At 30.9% G+C, this 16361-nt stretch overlaps 1 protein-coding gene and 1 long non-coding RNA gene across 2 annotated transcripts in view; both read left to right on the top strand.

The window, feature by feature from the left end:
• Window positions 1-5317, top strand: part of LOC139516635 (protein FAM124A-like) — a gene marked incomplete at its 5' end in the record, with an annotated part of 32415 nt that extends 27098 nt beyond the window's left edge. Inside the window, 2 exon segments of the mRNA XM_071306839.1 lie at window positions 1036-1085; window positions 2619-5317. Coding sequence (XP_071162940.1) covers window positions 1036-1085; window positions 2619-3622 — 1054 coding nt within the window. The 3' untranslated portion in view covers window positions 3623-5317.
• The window catches only part of LOC139516643 (uncharacterized), a 681292-nt gene that overhangs the window by 120045 nt on the left and 544886 nt on the right, over window positions 1-16361 (top strand). The window lies entirely within an intron of this gene.

Genomic DNA, 16361 nt, shown 5'->3' with positions numbered 1-16361 from the left:
ACCATAGTCGTAACCTTAGATCTATTGATATCCCATAATAAAAATTCTATTTGAAATAAACAAAACGGACTATTGAATAAATGAACGTTGACAATTTCATACAATGTTTACTTGAATTTCAATTCTGGTTTTGTTGAAACAGGTTTTAATTAGAGTAATATAAATATTTAATAATAAAGTGTAAAATAAACACCGATGAAAAAAATCAAGAATTTCCCACCTGGCAAAAAGGGAAATTGGGTTAGATATTGATAAGAAACAATTATAGAGCACATATTTTTTTTCTTTTCTTCTTTTTACATCGATATTTATCACCCGATTTATCATTGTATTCCATTCATTCAGTTATATGTTATAGTTATTGTTTCCCGCGCACCTGCTGGTATTAAAGATCGAAACGCAAATAATGTCGTTGTCAAATTTACTACCAACATAGTATTTTTTTTCAAAAGGGAAAAATTATAGCGTACTATTGAGAAATCACTCTTGAATGGAACAAAGTGATTCGATTCTGTTACAATCATTTTATCACCGGGAAAATCAGCTCTTTAATACACAGTTACTTAATATATGCTATATTTTTGTCACATTACTTTCAAATTTCAAAATATGCTGATATATTCATAACATATACCGCTGTGGATAGTAAACTTGGAATTGATAGTAAATAGCAAATACAAGTTGTTTGTAGTATATTTTGGTTTTATATGGTACAGAAAAACGCGAAAATAATTGAAATCAATAGAAAACGAAAAAAAAAACAGATTTTGGAAAAAAGGGGGAGGGCAAAAACAAAATGTCCTGTTCACAAGTACCTATGGATAGATTGGCAATGAGCTAACCGTATATTTTGATAAAGGATCCGTTATTTAAACATCCTTTCTGTTTACCATTTCTTCCATTATATATTACCATGTATTATGTGTAAAACAAAAATTTCTAACTAGAAGTTTTAGATCTTACAACTCTAAGATAAAAGTTTTAGAATTATTCATCTGTATATAAATTATTATTTCTATATTTATTTAATTTCAGATCACGTCGAGGAAGCTTATCGGCGTCTGCATCAAACTCTTCAAATGACGGTATGTCTATAATTATAATGTGCATTATAAACCGTGAAACAAACATCTATTTAGATACATACATTTTCAAAAAGTTTCTATTTAAAACGCAGCTAAACGCGTAAGTGTAGGTTTTCCGAATTAAACCAGTATTTTCATGCAAAAGATAATAGAAATTGAGAAAAATGCAGCATTATGATGCAAAATTAAAAAAAAAAGAGAAAAATAATACCGACATGAGTTTTATAAACAGGCTTTCAATAATATTTTCTTTTGCCGTCTCTATTTGTTTTATACATTATATGCATGGTCAGTTTACACATTATAAAGATATGCAAGTGGTGTGCTGCTGTTTTTATAGAAAACTATGAAACATATGGCACTTCTGCTTCCTTTACTACTGTTTTTGTGGTGTTCTAATTACTAAAAATATTTCAAAAACATAAAGGAAAATATTTTATTACGAGGAATCGAAAAGGTTAGTAATTTCTATTCTTTGTCTTATCCTTTGTACGGTTAGCAATTGTGACCTTACAATTTGGTATAGATCTTCGAATTATCAATAAAATAAAGAATTTTGAACCATGACTTTACTGTTGTTTTGTTTCATGAGACTTCGTCTTATTAATTATTTCAAATCTACGGATTGCCAGATGTCTATACTTAATTTTGTGGTAAAACTTAAAGAAAACGGTTCTCTTTCCTCAGAGATAATCCGTATACACAAATTTGACAAAGGCAAAATACTAATTCCATTGACAAAGACTTTTATTACAAGACGGCGAGTTCAGTAGTTTTAATGATGACTATCCAATTATCGGCCATAAAGCTATGATCTACGGGTACCGATCTACTCATGTCTTTTGTTGTATCTCTATTTGTCAACAATCAACACCTCTTTCGGTCAGGTTAAAAAGAAAATACAAATCTTCAAAGATAACATCTTAAAGCTAATCTTTTCAATCTTGTTTCAAATAGGCTCTACGACGAAAAATATAATAATGTTTACATAAGAAGATAATTAAAGTCTTATTTTTAAACCAAACAATATCTCTCTTTGAACTTTTCGATTTGACTAGTTTCTCGTTACTTTTAATTTTAAAGAGGAATATGTGGACATGTTCGAAGTCCTTCTATACTTTTGAAAGAAACACAATGGAATATTTAAAGATACAATGAAGACTAAAGATACAATGAAATAAACATGTCATCGGCAGTCCTCGTCTTTGTTCCTCATAATATGGTAAATACGCTGATTTCTTTTTTTTTTAGTTTCATATTACGAGAGAAAGAGTTTACAATATAATATCAAAGAAAATGAACCGTAATGTATGATCTGTTGTGCTGTACGATATATATTATTTTTATTATTTTAAATGGGCAGAACATCACTAGTTTGTAGTGACAAGCATTACAAGGTAAGAGTGACCCACACACACCGTGTGACACGACACTCAATTTAAGAAGGGAAGAAAGCAAGAATGTTGAGCATTTAAACAATTAAAAACATAGCTTTTCTTATATATTTTACACGTATAAATTCATGTTTTTCAGGCAGCAGCATATCCTCTATTAGCTCAATGCGTTCAGAGACTGAGGCAGAAAGTGTTAGTTTGTCGGGAACCTCAGATACAGATTCCATAATGCTCAGTGATCCGTATCGTCTGACAATTCATTGTCTCACAGACTCTCACGAGATTTACCCAATGATGGATATATATCAACCAGTTATTGATTGGATTGACCCAGATCTCCATGTGGTCAAAGTTGCGGAAATGACAGATACAAACGGAAACACTGAAAATCATTTAGATGTTTATACATCACATATACCAAGTATTTCTATAATGGTATTTTTACACGAAGAAGGAATGTTAGGTTGTGAACGTATTCAAGGTGCAAAACGACATTTTGAAAGGTCACCTTGGAAATTTCATCATTCAGAACAAGTTGCGAGGGGGAGGGTAAACCCTTACCCTTATAATAGTCAGGACTTTTATTACACATCAGACGATCTACCTCTTTGGGCTGTCAGACAAGTGCATTATGGGAAAGAACATATACGGATGGTTGTGTTCACTAGTGAAGATAATTGGAACGATATGTTGCGGTTTTATAAATTGATAATCGGATCAGAACCGGATTTGCATCGAAACGATTTCTGTTTATTCACAGTTCATACTCACATTCATTATGACATTCAATTTGCATTAAAGAAATTAGGAGGTGAAACTAAACCACGACCTCCATATTGTGTGAAATTACAGTTCCGAGTACCGGAAGTAGGACATATTGTGCCGTTGTTTCCAAATGTGTGTAAACCATTATCAGACACTCGATGGGAAACAATGGACCATGATGGAAATACAATTATATTAGAAGTGACTGGTTGTCCGACACCTGTGCTAGAAAAATCGTTGGATATTAACAGGAAACGTTCTGATAGTTCGGACAATTCCAGAAAATCCTCAAATTCGGACAAATCCAGAAAATCCTCAAATTCAGACAAGTCTGACACGTCAGACAAAACAGTCCACTTATCGGGTTTTTATGTATGACAAAGCAGATTTATCCTAAAACATTGCCAGTAATTTCGTCACCTCAAAGAATCAAATTTTGTTTGCACCCATTTTCATCACTCTATATCATTAAGTATTCCATTTGATCAAAGTGTACCAAAGTCAAGAAAATTAGATACTGCATTTAAATTATCTACTTAACCCAAACTGCACAATACATCAAAAAAGATCCTAAAATACCTGAACTTCATTTCCCAATACAATTATTTATGTACACTTTAATTAAATACATTGTTTCTTCAAACAACATCAACCTGAAGAACAGACTGTTGACACTCCATATGTATGTTTCATAATGTACATTATCATTTGTTGCCATACAATATGCTCGTTAAAGTACGAACAATTAAGCAGGAATATGCGTAGGAACTGAAGTCTCTAAAACAGTCTCTAAAACAGCTAGCAAACAAAAGACACGAACGTACGTCAACAAAAGACAACTATCTTTTAAATAAGTGAAGCTCTAAATCGCTTAGAGTTAATATAAAAATTTCTCAAAGACTATCACATGATTGGCTTCAACATCAAATTCTCAGGACAAACACATTGTTTCCAGTTGATAGATGAATAAAAAGAATGAGGGTCAAATTTTAAATGGGACAAAAAAGCTTCCTTCCTTCAACAGACATAGTATCTTTCTTATGTTTCAAGACACATTATACTTATATAATTCAGAAGAAAAAAAAATATGACGGCCTAGTTAAGCGAAGTTTTGGAATACTTCTTATTTATGTCATTTCGATACTAGCTGTAGTGTCCACATTGCGAATGTATCTATACCTTATCCATTTCTTACTTGGCATGTATTTGTTCATATACATACACGTGCATTCCATCTTATTTAATGAAATTTTAGTATTATTGTATATTGTATACATTACTACAAAAAAATAAAATGATATAGTATGAATGGTTTTAATTGGAATAAAATTTTAAAGTAAAAAAGATAGAATAACTCTAGGTTTCTGACCTATTCTGAAGACAGCAATAATGGTATGTATGTTGCACTCCTGCACGAAAACGATCAGACATATATCTCTGTCATGTCTGTCTTATATTCTTATAGACCTCATCCGAGTTGGATGAAGCAATTTACTTACACTTATATGTTTGCATTTAATCAAATTTACTGCCAAGTAATTGCTACGTTAAGAAATTTTAATTTGGAAAAGCGTATGTTTGTTGTATACTGTAACTTTTGAAATGGTAAAGCAAAATTTTTGATATTTGTTATCAGTACTTTTCAACTCTGTGTAATGATGGTTTTTGTATTAAAACATGCAGTATGTCAATTCATATGAAATTCTGATGTCTTTCAAAAAGATGCAAAAGCTACAGAAATTAACAGACTTTTAATTGTTGATATAAATTATATCTTAAGTCTAATTCATCATGGAAACATGAACACATTTATTCATTTTCTTTTAAAATACGGATTTATCAAACTTTTACCCCAGAAAGGCAGCAATCAAATAAATTTGTTTTGTAGACTGTAAGCTTTCTTTTAAAGCAAAATTGACTGTAATTTCTTCCAAATTGGGATAATGGAATAATAATGCATTTACTAGTGCTACTGAACTGTTTTGTAAGAATATGAAGCGTTGTTACAACATTGTATTTATTATAAAATGACAATTGTATTTATTATAATGAATAAAATATATTTATAAACTAGTTCTATGTGCAGTGTATTTTTAATATTTAAATATAGATTCAAAACAGTGTAGCTGTGGCCATTGATGGACACATTAAAATCATCCATTGACTGGGACAATTTACGTGAACGTTTGTCTGCAACGACCACTGTTCACGACGTACCTACGATAGACATTTAAACTGTGGGTTAAGGTTTGTTTCTTAACGCCTTTAAATATAAAATAATTCGAAAAATTAATCAGGAATAACCTTTGTGTTTTGATTTATATAATTGATATAAATCAAAATATCGTGTCATTTCTGATTAATTTTTCGAATTACTTTATTTAGGTGTTGAGAACCTTTGGTGACCCCATAGTTTAAGTGTCTCTAAAAAGTACATAGTGATCATTGGTCGTTACATACACACTGTGTCTAAACCACACCGGCAAAATTTGTTCGGACTCGATGGTCCATCTAACATCCGGCACAATGACGGAACATCAATAGACAGACGAAAGCTAGGTTTCTCCTTATTTTCTTATTTTTTTATGATATCGAAGAATATATATACATATACAACTATTTTCTATTGTGATATGCAATATTGTCTACAACCGTTCTATATTAACGGAGAAATAAGTAAAAATGCATGTCAAAATGACGAATTGAGTGAACCTTGCCTCGAAATTGTTTAATTTCTCGTTAAATTGTTCACATTGTACGGAAAGAAAGGTACGGGAAGATAGATACTGACACGGAGAATGCAAAACTTGCTTTTATGAACATCTCAATACTTGTATTTCTGAGTATGGAACGAAAGAAATGGGTCATGTCAAAATGGAACTGGCCGGTTTGGTCATAGATTTCACAATACATAACCCGGTTTAGTCAAATAAAAAAAATCGTAATCGCATTGCATTATTATTGATAATTTAACTTCAGTGTTAAAAAGGAGTTTTAAAATTGGGACCGGGTCGTTGGGAAACAAGTTCTTTCACAGGACAACGGCTTATTATTTACTGTATATGATTAGTCTCAGATTCAAATAAATAATAAGCAAACACTAGAATTCCTACTCTTATAGAACACAAATAATTTAAATTTTACTTTGCATTCAAACATTTTTAACAGCAGAATAGATAGAAATGAAGGTTATAACGCAAATTGAGGTTAAAGCTCTCAAATATGCGTTTTCTAAATGAATTATGGAAAACATGTTTAAACTTGAAATTAGAGTTAACTTTGTGGTCTTAAAAAATTGAAACACACAATTGAGCTCTAACATTTGTCCAATTACTATAAAATTCTCACATTAGTTCTAAAAGGAGTTATTGCACTGCCCTTAAATGACGAATTTGAAGTTCTTTTTGTCAAATTCTATCTATTATTTTCAAACATATATATAAAAGTCATATAGCAAAAATGACGTAGGAAGTCAAGAAGATATACAAATAAATCGACTTGGTCGATATCTTAATAAAACTTATTGACCTTTAATTAAGAGGTTTTTTTTCATTTCATTGCGTTTTTACACGCCCGTCACAATTTTGACAGGACGTATTATTGTATACATTCGTCCGTCCGTCTGTCCTTCCTTCCATCCGTCCGTTCCTCCATCTATCAGTCATTCAGTCCGTCCGTCCGTCTATCTATCCGTCTATCTTTCTGTCCAGCGTAAATATGTTGCACCGTAACTTGAGAACAGCTTATCTAGTTTTCATAAAACTTAACAAAGTTATTTCTTGAAATGGTCAAACGATCTGTAAACTTTTTAGTGAAAATCAAATTAAATCTTTTTTAAGTGTCAGAACTTTGTAAGTAAAACAGGAGTGATTTTTTTTTAACATGTCGCGCCATAACTCAAAACGATTTATCATTATTGCATCAAACTTTACACCCTTTTTAGTTATTTAAATCTTAACTTCTGCATACTTTTTGGTGATGTTTTAAATTTTGTTTATTAAGCGTTATTTAGGTTTTCTTTGTAAAAAAAAAGGGGGGAAGGGGTCACATACTGCGATGTATCTCAAAACCTATATAAAAAATATCATAATGTTAATGTTAAAAAAATAATTAGATATCAGTGTTTGCTATTGAGTATTTATATTCCATTTAAAATTAGTTTGAAGATCAGTGAAATAACGGATACGACTTTCATAAGGAAAATGTGTAGTACTATAATTACCTATGTAAATAAATGTAAACACGCTAAGTTTACTTCATAATAAATATATATTTAAATTCTTTCGAAAGACAATGTTCAGATCCGTGTTAACGTTGCTTTTCATAAATTGTTGGTTTTAAAAAAAATATAAAAAACCGGGTGATATATATAGACGAAACCGGGTGTTGTGTAGTAAACAACAATGACGAAACCGGTGTATTTTAATTTGACATGACCCATTTCTTTCGTTCCATACACAGAAATACAAGTATTGAGATGCTCATTATGACTAGTTTTGCAATCTTTGTGTCAGTATCTATCTTCCCGTACCTTTCTTTCCGTACAATGTGAACAATTTAACGAGAAATTAAACAATTTCGAGGCAAGGTTCACTCAATTCGTCATTTTGTTATGCATTTTTACTTATTTCTTCGTTAATATAGAACGGTTGTAGAAAATATTGCATATCACAATAGAAAATAGTTGAATATGTATATATATTCTTTGATATCATTAAAAAAATAAGAAAATAAGGAGAAACATATCTTTCTTCTGTCTATTGATGTTCCGTCATTGTGCCGGATGTTAGATACCATCGAGTCCGATCAAATTTTGCCGGTGTGGTTTAGACACAGTGATACAAACGTTCACCTAAATTGTCCCAGTCAATGGACGATTTTAATGTGTCAATCAATGGCCACAGCTACACTGTTTTGAATTTCATTCTATGATATAGCGGAAAGCAGATACAGAGTATACAACATGTACAATATATAGAAAATGAAGTGCTGTATGCATTAACATGAACTGTGTTTATCGGCGAACAAAGAAACGCCGATCCTATATATTAAACATGCATCGCAAAACAAGTATACAACATAAGAGATATAATATAATTTACTATATAGATATAGATGAAGATGTGGTGTGATTGCCAATGAGACAACTCTACATCCAAATAACAATTTATAAAAGTAAACCATTATAGGTCAATGTACGGCCTTCAACACGGAGCCTTGGCTCACACCGAACTACAAGCCATTCAAACGGGAAAACCAACGGTCTAATCTATATAAAAAAACGAGAAACGAGAAACGAGAAACACGTATAAATTACATAAACAAACGACAACTACTGTAATCAGATTCCTGACTTAGGACAGGTGCAAACACTATACCTATTTAATGGAAATTCAAAGTCATATGTCGAAAAACAAACTAACAACGACATGGCAAAACAAAAGATGACTAAGCGACTAACAGACGTATACAGCACAAAACAAACACAGAAAAACAAAGGTTGAGCAAAACGAGACCCTCAAAAGCGAGATCAAGATTTCCAATACAGAAAATTATGACTTACCTGTTAGGACGATTATATTTAACCGACAATAGTATTATCTCTACAAATGCGAATCGATCGCCTTCTCAACTTGTCTGATCTCATGTGCTCCGGAGTGGTAAGCAGATCATCCGTCAATTAGAGAACCATCTGTCAAAGACCAAAGGATAAGGATGTATATAACTTTAGGTGATGTTTGGCTTACAGATTGCACTTTGTAAATACAGCAGTTCTCAAACCACGCCTCTTTTGGGGAGATTTAGAATATTCATAGAAAATTAATTTTGTACATACTGGTTCCCAGTTATGCTCTCTGTGTTCCATCTCATAGAGACATAACTTGGGAATGTTACAAGTTAATATACATGTGCATATTGTTTACATTGAAATCTGTGGTAACCCTTCATTCGAGGTAGGGGTAGTTAAGAACATCAGTGTTAGTTTAAACTCTGAAAAGTTCAGGGCATATAAACGTTGAAAATATGCCGCACAGCCCTATATTTTGACCTTTGAAAAAAATTGTAGTGCATATGAACTTTCAAATCAAAACTTCATAGTAAAAGTGGTACAGTTTTTGGACGTAAACGGAGTTCCTAATGGGAAATTGCATTGTCAATATTTACAGAAATGCAACCTACAACAATGAGCAACACTCATATATATATGATAACCAACGTCAGATTTGTTTAAAATAATTATTCATAATTAAGTGCAGTGTGATTGCATGATATGAGCTGTTGTCTTTAACTGAGACATGCAACACCGATGCGAGAAAATCTTGACTAACTATATCACAAGTTTCAAAGAAAGACAAGCGCAATTGTTGAATGCGTTATATACGAACTTCCATAATTTTTATATATTTTTAACACACACTTTTTTATTTTAAGATCACCGGAAATTACGACATTCAAACCACACAGAAAAAAACCAATTCAATCGTTACAATCTAAAGTTTTGTTTCTCTTTTGAAATGTTCAATTCTATAACTAGATTAAAACCAAAATGGCATGACATTTGCTTTCAATATCTACATTGTAAAAGGCAAAACCAACCGAAAAACGAAATCTTAAACCGAGGAGTAGATATTTGATATATCAAGAGAATTAAATTCCTTATAAAATGCACTATAACTTGAATAGGGTTAAATAAACCATCCTATTTTAAAACAAAAGACGAAGATTGTATATACCTTATTTCATTATACATGTATTCAACTAGAACCATTCAATTCTTTATTGATTAAGTTTTAAAAACCGTTAGTGTAAATAAAGAAAGCAAGATGGACAGATAAAAATCAAAATAATCAAAAATTCACAATCATTGAAGTCTTGGTATTTTTCTATAAAGACGGCGAAACCAAATCCGACACAATTTATCAAAATTCCTTTTTTGACAAGTATACAATATGAAATATATGTGAAATAGGCCTAATTGTAATTATGTAGACTAAGGATTCAAGTATGATAAAATATTAACCGCAAAATATATTGAATTTATTGTTCAAAAAATAAGACTGATCATATATGGGAGATTATCGCTAGTTGTCGTAATTTAAACATGTAAAACCGTCATAAAGTTATTTCAAAACATCGACACACAAAAAAATAAGCAGCTTTTCCCCCTTAACTGTATTTTAAAAAAACCTTTAGGAATTTTTTGTCTTCAATACTCTTCAACTTCGTACTTTATTTGTCCATGATATTTACTTTTTTTTTATTTGTGCTTCACTGATGAGTCTTTTGTAGACGAAACGTACGTCTAGCGCAAATCCTGGATTTTATGATGAGTTTATTTATACAAATAACAAGAAACTAAATTATTAATGTTTCACTTCTATCATCCTCTTGTGTTTTCATGTTTCTTTTCTTTTATCGAGTCTCATCAGCTTTCTGAGATATTCCTGTCGTGACAACATACAAAGTATAAAATAAATCAAGTTTTCTAATGTAGGTGCTTTCGTCATTATTTTATCAAAGATTGCATTGTAATGTAATTGTTGCGTTATATATGAAGTTAGTTTTCTCGTTTGGATTGTTTTACATTTATCGTTTCGGGGCCTTTTGTAACTGACTATGCGGTATGGGTGATCTGTTGTTGTTAATTTCTGTGTAATTTGGTCTTTTGTGGAGAGTTGTATGATTGGCAATCATTCCACATATTTTTTTTTAAAATTTATCAAAACTTTCATTTTTTTAGTACATACTTTTTATTTAAAAATCACCGGAGATTACGACACTTCAAACCACACAGAAACCTAATCAAATCGTAACTATCTAAAGTTTTATTTCTCTTTTGAAATGTTCAATTCTATAACTAGATTAAACCCAAAATGGCATGACATTTGATTTCAATATCTACATTGTGAAAGGCAAAACCAACCGAAAAACGAAATTTAAACCGTGTAAGAGATATTTGATATTTAATTCCTTACAAAATGCACTATAACTTGAATAGCGTCAAATAAACCATCCTATTTTAAAACAAAGGACGAAGATTGAATTTGTATATATACCTTATTTTATTATTTCTAACTACTACTAGAACCATTCAATTCTTTATTGATTAAGTTTTACAAACCGTTAGTGTAAATAAAAAGAAAGCAAGATGGTCAGATAAAAATCAAAATAATCAAAAATTCACAATCATTGAAGTCTGGGTATATTTCTAAAGCGACTACGAAACAAAATCCGACACAATTTATCAAAATTCCTTTATTGACAAGCATACAATATGAAATATATGAAATAGGCCTAATTGTAATTATGTAGACTAAGGATTCAAGTATTATAGAATATTAACCGCAAAATATATTGAATTCATTGTTCAAAAAATAAGACTGATCAAATGGGAGATTATCGCTAGTTGTCGTAATCTAGACATGCAAAACTCAAGTAATCGCATAAACAACAAACTTGCAACATTTTTATAGAAATAACAAGAAACTGAATTATTAATGTTACACTTTTATATTACCAGATTAACTTCTTATTGTGTTTTCATGTTTCTTTTCATTTATCGAGTCTCATCAGCTTTCTAAGATTTTCTTCTTCGTGACAACATGGAAAAACGTTCATGTTTTCGTTTCTGAAAATTCTGTCGTCAACATTTTATCAACTATTGCTAAACTGCAAACGAGTAACTGTATAATATTCATTGTTGTTCTTTCTCATACCTGTCCAGAAATGATTTGAAGAAGATAAACCCCGTTTGCTACAACATGCAGTGATCGGATATATCAAAAAGCTATATGAATGTTCCCTTTCCATATTTAAAAAATAAACTTTAAGATAAAATTGAGAATAGAAGTGGCAATGTGTCAAAAAGACAACAATTACATTTAATTTTACCTTGAAAACAGACTTTTGAGAAGCAAATAAAAAGTGACTCAATGTTAAAGACATCACTGTTAAAGATCAGACATAAATATTTCGAAAACTATATAACATTAAAATTACCTGAATTTATTTTAAATTAACTATCGTAAATATTATCTATGTCGTAAATTGTACAGTGTAATCTAAAATCTGCACTTAAGTCAACAGCCAATTTTACGATAAAAGGCTTGAAAATGTGTGTATCAAGTATGCCCATAACTATTGTGGTTCTTTAGAGACCGGTACTTAAGGCTGTTGATATGCATGTTTCCCGGAAGGAACAGGATACATGTACCATGGTTTGATAAGTTTAAGACCGTTTGGCAATACAGTCTTTGAAAATCTATACTTTTACCATTTGTATAAAAATCACATATGTATTTTAAAAGTCAAAAGATTTAAGTTTTCCTATATTGACAACTTCACGCTCGTTAGTAGTAACACGAAGTCTGGGGTATAAGAGTTGTTTTTCATTCGTTTGATATGTGTTTGAGCTTTTGGTTTTACCATTTTATAAAGGCCTTCCATTTTGAAATTTTCCTTGTAGTTCGGTATTTTTGGTATTTTACTTTTTCTGCTAAAGCTTAAATAAATCGTTAACACATCTGTTCCCATACTGTCGTTTCACGGACTAAAATAATAAGTATTTATTTTTCTTTACTTTCTAGCGGATATTTTTAATTGTCACAATTCCAGTCTGACATTTTTACCAGATGTTGACATTTTCTTGACTTTGCTACCTGTAACCAAGGATTTGTATAGTGTCACTATACAAATCCCTGCTGTAACATGGCAGTTAATTGGTGCAAACAGAACATGAGATACTCTACTTATCGCGCGCCTATATATTTAACTCCAGTGTCTGTTAGTTTATATTTAACTGAATTGTGTTGGTATTTTTTATGTAGTCTATTCTTGAAATAAACATTTGACTGGATACAAGTCAATAATCTGTGATAAAACTAATCGTCCTTGGATCGATACAATTTTAATGTAATATGTGTTTTTGCCTTTAAATACCCTTTCCCGTATTATGTTTGAAGTTTTCTTTGTTCAGCGTTCAGAAAACATTATATAATAAGCCATTTACACACCCGATATATTTACACATTTGAATTCTAAACCACAGCGTGATAAACAACTATAGTAACTCCAAAGCGTAAAGGTAAATGGCAACATCACAGTTGCACATGGTTAGTCTTATAATGGGTTTATTGATAAGTTATTCGACGGTCGGAAGATGCAATGTTCTCTGTCCAAGCAACAATCAGGGATGAATGGGGAAGAAATGGGGTGGGGGGAAGGGGGGAGGGGGCGAATTGCAGAGTTACACAGGGGTATATATTGAGGTATCGGTTTAGGCATTTTAGGTGTTTGGTTCCAAATGGCGTGCTCGGCCATGCATGATGTACCATTACCCAGTCACGGCCAGTCGGTATGTGATCGTTTAACCCTATGCTTTGAGTTATGGAAAATGCCCATTCCCTCGTTGCACGTCACGTCAAAATTCTTGCTACAACCAATACATATATATTAGATCTATGATCGTTCATTTGTTCTCGTCTCTAATACGCATTAACGATTGGTTCATTCCTTAGACATTTAATGATTCTATATTATGAAGGTTATTTAGGATGCAAGAACTTTTTTGTATTTGAAAGAAACAGAAAATGAATTAATACCACTTTATGTTGTTATCCATTCGTATTATGTGTTTGAGCTTTTGAATTTGCCATATGATTACTGACTTTCTGTGTTGAATTTTCCTCCAAGTTCTGTATTGTTGTGATTTTCATTTTTAGTAATTTCATGTCTGAAGAGCATTTCTAAAGGTAACTTAACTTAATAAGGAACGCCGAAACCCAAACGTTTAAAATCCAAAAAAGTATAAATGCTTGGAGACGTGAGGAGCTAAATGACAAAAATGACCTGAACGGATGCCAAGGTCATCTTAATTCTACTTTGCCTTAGAGAGTTGGAATTTTACTTTCTTTGTCATTCCTTGATGTATCAACAGATAATTAAAAATGTAATTTTGAAAATCATGCCAGCATCAAGGGAATGACAACTGAGCTGATATATGAACTATTTGCATGTTATATGAATGGTTTAATTTGGTATTTTCGATTTTTAAGAAAACTATTCAGAATTTTTTTTTTTTTATATCAAAATACAAAATAAGGAAGCAACGAATGAGGTTGTTACATTTGAGATATATGCCTTTTTGTGCTTCTTTGTCAAATATTTTCTTGTTTTTATTGTGATTAAGGTTACAACACAATGTTGACTGCTGTATCCCTTTTTGAACATTTTTACCTATCATGTCTGTTTGTTTTGTACACGCATCGTTGTCAATATAATGGAATTTGATGCCACTGTCATACAAGTGAGAGGTTTAGCTAACTATAAATAGGTTCAATACACCATTTTCTACATAAGAAAATTCCTGTACTAAGTCAGAAATATGGCAGTTATCCATTCGTTCGATGTGTTTGAGCTTTAGATTTTGCCATTTGATTAGGAACTTTCCGTTTTGAATTTTCGTCTGAGATCAGCATTTTGTGATTTTACTTTTTTCAAGAAATACAAATGTATTGAATGACATTTGATATCCGTTTTTTTTTGGTGTAGCAATATTCTAGTCCCGCCTTCATATCCAACATAATTATATCAAATATTCCTGTAGATACAGTTTTTGTACCGTTGAAGGGTGTTTTGACAGGTTATTGCTGCTTTCGAAGATATGAAGAAATAAACAAGATACAATTAAATATATTTTGTGTATAAATTTGAATAACTTGGTCTGCGAAATACTTTACTTATACATTTCGAACTCTATATTCTTTGATTACAAAATGTAGGTTAAAGGTGCTTTTAAATTGACACGTTATACAATCAGTGACTATCTTAAGTTCTAATTTTACAGTAAATTTCAATCTTTAATTGATGAATTTGTCTTCTTGGCCTCCCTTTGTATATTTTTTAAACTTGTTAAATAATATCGCTATCTTGTCTCAGATGAAATTACAAAATTGCACCAAACAAATTTTTATCTTGATTTTTTTCGGGGAATTTTAAAGTTTCGTAAAATGTCCGTTTAGTCATTGGTCCAATTATAAACATATCTAACATATTTTAGTTAATTATATAATAGTCCAAGTTTGAGTTCTTTAACCGCGTTTAAAAAAGAGGATTATGTATTCTACTACCTAATTAGCGTACATTTCATAATCGTACTATTCGTAAGTAAAGTAAATACACCAATTCACGTAAATCTTGGCAAAATGTAATATTTATACGTGAATTTTGTTTAAATCGGTTAAATTAATACCATTTCAAATTTATGCACAGTTATAAATTACTATCAACATGTTATACATGGATCATATATAATATGAACAAATTCTGTCTTTTTTCTTGAAAACTATAATGGTCAAATAAAAACGGTTACAGCAAAATGATGACCAATACAGATCTTCAAAAATGACAATAAACTGAAACCATTACACAACTTCTTTTTCTACTATTTGTTTTAGTTTTTGACTATTTTTTTGTACAGATGCTCGATTCAGATTTTTACGCGTCTCTTTTTTCATATCGAACTTTTACTTTATGCTACACATAATACAAGGTTGCTTGGTTTGACAAATTCTTATATGAAAAATGAAAATACTTTATTTCATGCAACATTTTCCCAAAATATATATTTATTTTTGTATTATTGAAACATACGTCATCAACACCTACAATTCTGCAACAGTTAGTCTTTTTAGTTAACGACATTTTGTTAACAGCATTTTGTTAACAACATTTTGTTCAAAATAGATTGCATTAAAATATCATTGGATGAAAATTATGCAATATTATATAATATAAATATTATTTTCGTCTGTTTGTTAAAAGAGTCTTTAACTCCTACACTTAAAGTAACTTTTTCTCCTGAAAATGGAAAGATCAATTTGTATAAAAATCAATGGAATAAAATGTCAAAAGGATGCAATGTATCTTTTAAAAATCAACATTATGCAATGTTTGCAATAACACTGAATGATTTGAGAATTAAAGATACAAAGGAACACAAAATATCAATAGAAATATGGCTATACTCTGTACGAAAAAACACCTGTTGGACTGCACCTCTATTAATATTATTTAAGAATTGAACGTTTCTGTTTATGATTCTGATAGGGTGTTATTT

The sequence above is a fragment of the Mytilus edulis genome, chromosome 3 (assembly GCF_963676685.1).
Source record: "Mytilus edulis chromosome 3, xbMytEdul2.2, whole genome shotgun sequence".
Classification (NCBI taxonomy): Eukaryota; Metazoa; Mollusca; class Bivalvia; order Mytilida; family Mytilidae; genus Mytilus; species Mytilus edulis.
The sequence above is the reverse complement of the archived record's forward strand: the minus strand, read 5'-3'. Positions and strand labels throughout refer to the sequence as shown.